The sequence below is a fragment of the Penaeus vannamei genome, chromosome 17 (genome assembly GCF_042767895.1).
Source record: "Penaeus vannamei isolate JL-2024 chromosome 17, ASM4276789v1, whole genome shotgun sequence".
NCBI classification, from domain to species: domain Eukaryota; kingdom Metazoa; phylum Arthropoda; class Malacostraca; order Decapoda; family Penaeidae; genus Penaeus; species Penaeus vannamei.
In genome coordinates, this window is record NC_091565.1 from 243,729 (window position 1) to 248,728 (window position 5,000).

A 5,000-nucleotide genomic window follows, 5' to 3' on the forward strand; every position below is an offset into this window, starting at 1 on the left:
GCACCCTCAGGAACTTCCCTCCGACCATTAAGGCCAGTAATAATCTGAGGCTAATCCATTGCTGCCGGTATGATCCGTAGGCTCGTGGACTAGCCCGTCAGCTCACATTCCGGAAGACTCGTTCCTCGGGTTTTCGCCAAGTTCACACTAGATGACGCACTGGTTCTAGGAACTCTCCTGCATGCTTATTCGACCGGCCACGTGTGCCCGCGCGGGGGTGCCAGAGGAACCAGGAGTGCGCTCATCACACAGTAAGAAAAGTTTTAATTGAATTTGATGTCATTACCAATTAGAAAAAGAGAAAATTACCCCCAAAAAACAATAAGCTCGTCGGCATCATCAATTAGAAAACGGAAAGATATAAAGAAAACGAAGGCTAGCTTGTCCGGGATTGCTCAACACAAACACAATTTGAACCAGATACTTCCTGTCCCACTTCTCGTGCTAGCAAGCGAAAGAAAAAAGAAGATAGCGCTATTAACGGCGTGCATTCCGCGTTGTGTGGCCGGCCATTAGAGCGACCGAGCGTCCCCGCGGCAAGGACGAGCGGCCCGCCATAAGGACTGTTCGGCTTTCGTTCCTTTTCTCTCCGGAGTCTGGGCATTTGTCTGCGGGTTTCCTTTTGTCTGGTTTGTATATTGATTTTCAATGTATTGTGCTTTGTTCTTTTCTTCTACTTTTTTCCTCTTTGACCATTTTTTCTCTTTTCCCTTTCTGTTATTTCATGTCTCATAATTTTATTTTAATTTCCCCCTTTCATCTCCCATTACAAACGTGTGAAACTGAACACTTCCCGCGACGCAAAAAATCCTGCATTCCTGTCGCATTGTTAGAACTACACCCTCACGCACACATACTCATGAGAAACATCTACGTCACGCCCACGCCACGCCCACGCCACGCCCATATCACGCCCACATCACGCCCGCGCCACACTATCGGTGTCTATCATCAACGCCCGAGGCCTCTGTCACTCGGCGCCAGGTCCTCGACTCAAGGTTTTTGCTTCTTTCTTCTTCCTATCTTCTGTGTTTGTGTTGTCGCTCTCGTACTTATTCACACGCAACTACACATGTATGCACGTACACATATACTGACCCAAACACACACGCACACACCCGATAGACAGACAGACAGACAGACCCCCCCGTGATTCCGCCGAGCCAAAGAGAGCAGCCCCTCACAGCCCCTCTCGCCCGCAGGATGCCGGCCAGCGTCTCCAGCGGCGGAGGGTCGACCGGCGCCTCCCCGAACTACGAGAACTACGGCGTCGTGTCGGCTCAGTACTACGAGTCGGGTCCGCCGGCGTCCAAGCTGCAGCTGTCCACGGTGGGTGTCTCTGGGCCGACCGCTGGGCGGAGGCCGCGTCTTGTGGTATGAAGGCTGTGTCTTGTGGGGTTAGGTTAGGCTGGGATATTGTGAATGATCCTTTTGGTATTTTTATTTAGATTGTTTAACATTATCATTATAATTGTTATAATAATAATAATAATAATAATTATTATTATTATTATTATTATTATTATTATTATAATTATTATTATTATAATAATAATAATAATAATAATTATTATTATTATTATAATGATGATAATAATAATAATAATAATTATTATTATTATTATTATTATTATTATTATTATTATTATTATTATTATTATTATTATTATTATTATTACTACTACCATCATCATCATCATCATCATCATCATTTTAGAATGTAGAATATATACTTAAAATACAAATATATTCGAGATATTATATTAGTTTTGACTGATGACAGAAAGAATCGTATAAAACGTATTAACAAGAGATGAGGTGACATTAACCAAGAAGCATCGAATTCAAAAACAAATTGGTTTATTATACAACACAGACATCACAAAAACAAGGAAAGGATTAAGAAATAGGAGACAGTTCAAGGAAAGGAACTCAACCAAGGACAGTCTAAGGTCGCCGGTATCCTGTCGGTTCAGTCCTTCGCTATCACTTTGCGAAGAATTTATTAGAGTACTGAAGGTCTTGATTCCATGAGCCGGTGTGTTTTAAATTGGATCAGATAAAAGGAATATTGTGTTTACAGTAATTGAAATCTAGTTCTTGATGTAAGTATACAATTGCTTCCATTAACTTTTATTTTATTTTACTTATGTTTATTTATTTATTTATTTATTTATTTATTTATTTATTAACTTCAGTAGCCAGAAGTATTTCGTCTGTGCTTTAACGACTAGCTAATTCCTTGTCATGTTTTGCAGGGCGAGGACGGAGAGGTTTATGAGACCGTGAAGGAAGGTGAGATGAGACCGTAGATTATTTCTTCAATTCCTATAGAATTATAGATGGATTAAAATGTAATATTCAGTATGATATAACCAGCTACCTTACAAAACTTTTTTGCATAATGCTCATCGGCATAACAAAAAGAGCACAATGAAAATACCAATTTCACCAATTTTGACGCTGAACCCTGCCTGGCCATCCGCAGAGGAGTGGCTCACCAGGAAGAAGGTGACGACGACCAAAGTCAAGAACATCGAGACGAGGACGCAGCGAAAGGTCGTCCTCGAGGATGGCGAGGTCGTGGAGGATTCGGGCCCGATCGTGACCACGGACTGCAAGGAAGACACCGTCACGAACGAGGTCGTCGCGGATGAGGTGGGTAGGACGGGACGCGACAGGAAGGAGGGGGAGGGGAGGAAGGAAGGAGGAAGAGAGGGAAAGATAGAGGGAGGGGAGGGAAGGAAGGAAGGAGGGAAAGAGGGGAAGAGGAGGTGGGAAAGGGTGGAGGGAGGGAAGGAAAGACGAAGAGAGAACGAAAAGAAGGGAAGAAGGGAGAGAGGGAAATGAGACAAGAGGAAGGATGTAAGCGGAAAAGTCTCAAGGACAGCAGAAGAAAACAAATGAAGATGGGAGAAGGGATGAGTAGGGGAAAAAACGATTACATATGGAAACTACAGACAAGGAAGCATCAAACGAGAAAGAAAAAAAGAGGACACGCCAAGACACGAAACAACAAAGCGAAAAGAAAGTACAAAGTGAAAGCAAAGAATAACAGACAAAACGGAAGAATGTTAATCGTAAGAAAATGAGTCTTAGGGTCCGGTAGGATTTGAGGGAGTGTGAGACACCCGGATAAAGGCGGAGAAAAGGGGAGAGAAGCGCTTAGTCGGAGGTGAAAGTTGGCGGAGGAAGGAGGCCTTGAGGAGGCGGCTGGCTCGCGAGGAGGAAGAGAGGAGAATGTCCGGAAGCTGCGGGAGGAAGAGGAGGAGGAAAGGGGGAGAAAAACGGAGTAGGAAAAGATAAAGATGGGAAATGGAAAGGGAGGAATGAAAATGCTGTGGAAAAGGGGGAGTTGAAGATGAGAAGTAGGAAATGGAAAAGGAGGAATGAGTGAAAACGCTCCGGAGGGAGGAGAGGCGAAAGAGGGAGAAAAAAGGAATAGGAAAAGATGGGAGGTGAAAAAGGAATGAAAATGCAGTGAAAGGAGGAGAAAAAAAAGAATAGGAAAATATTATGGGAAATGGAAAAGGAGGAAAGGGGGAGAAAAAAGGAGTAGGAAAAGATAAAGATATGGAATGGAAAAGGAGAAATGAAAACGCTTCAGAAGGAAGAAAAAAGGAAGGGAGTAGGAAAATATGAAGACAGGGAATGGAAAAGGAGGAATGGAAGCACCTCGGAAGCAGGAAGGGGTATAGAGGATAAGGGTAAAGAGTGGGAAAAAGTGTAAGCAGAGAAGATAGGAAATGGAAAAAAGAAGAAAGGAGAGTGAAAAGGAGGAGAGAAAAAATTAAAAGGGAGGAGAAGGGAAAAAATAAAAGTGCTGTGCAAGGAAATGAGAAAGAAAGAAAAAAAAAGATTAGGAAAAAGAGGAAGTGAAGCACCGCGGAGAGGGAGATGGGAATGGAGAGGAGGTAAGGAGAAAGGAGAAATAAGATAGAAAGGAGGAATGGAAAGACGCCGGAGAGGAAGTGGAAGAAGAAGGGAAAATGGAGAATATTAAGTTGTGAATGGGGAGGAAGGATGGTAAAGAGAGGAGCAGGATGTGACGAAGAAAAAAAAGAAACACGAAGAGGAGAAAGAAAGAATAAAGACCAGAATGAGGAAAATGAGTATACTGCAAAAGGGAAATGAGAAAGGGGAGAAGAGTAAGAAATGAAAGGGTTGGAAGAAGGGAATAGGAAAGTTTGTAGAAGAGATGTGAAGGAGGAAGAGGAGTAAAGGGAAAGAAGAAAGAAAGACGGAAGAAGGGAAGAGAAGGAGAGCGAAAGAGAAATAATAAATAAAACAAGAAATAGGAAAACTAAGGATTGGGAGATGAAAAGAAAGCGAATTGAGAGGTGGTGGAAGAAAAAAATGGAATAAAAATCAATGGAAGGGTAGAATAGGAGGAGGAAGTAGACGAAAAGGTAAGAGCAGCGGAAACGGGGGAAGGAAAGGCTTAGGGAATTTAGATACGAAGGAGGAAGCAGGAAAATGGAGGAAAAGGGAAGAGAAGATTAAGAGGGGGAAGGAGGAGGAAGCGGCGCGCTTGTAATTGAAAATCACTCTTAATAGATACAAGTCTCGTCCAAAAGACAGAAATAAAATGAAAGGGGAAGTTAATAAACAGAATGAAATTCAGCAGTATACAGATATAAATAACTAAAAAGAAAGTAAAAATTATACAAACATATTCACATAATTATTTTCCCCTTGTATCGAGCTCATGCCTCCCCTTGCCTTCATCAATACCTAATTCCCCTGAAGCAGCAAGTGATCGCGTTCCTCCCTTGGCTGGGCTCCGGGAAATTTCCCTCACAGGCCTGAACAAGAATAGGAAGAGCAACAGGGAAAATAAACATGAAGAGAGGAGGAGGGAAGAAGTGAGTGGGAGAGGGAGGGAGGGAGGGAGGGAGAGAGAGAGAGAGGGAGAGAGAGAGAGAGAGAGAGAGAGAGAGAGAGAGAGAGAGAGAGAGAGAGAGAGAGAGAGAGGACAGAGACAGAGACAGGGCAGAGAC

General features: G+C 43.1%; 1 protein-coding gene across 2 annotated transcripts in view; it reads left to right on the forward strand.

Annotated features, from left to right (window-relative positions):
- LOC113807928 (uncharacterized) overlaps positions 1–5,000 on the forward strand; it is an 82,463-nt gene that overhangs the window by 29,251 nt on the left and 48,212 nt on the right. For both annotated transcript variants that reach the window (XM_070131690.1, XM_070131689.1), the window contains exons 2-4: positions 1,203–1,329; positions 2,259–2,295; positions 2,489–2,658. In XM_070131690.1, coding sequence (XP_069987791.1) covers positions 1,204–1,329; positions 2,259–2,295; positions 2,489–2,658 — 333 coding nt within the window. In that variant the 5' untranslated portion in view covers position 1,203. The remainder of the gene's footprint in view (positions 1–1,202; positions 1,330–2,258; positions 2,296–2,488; positions 2,659–5,000) is intronic.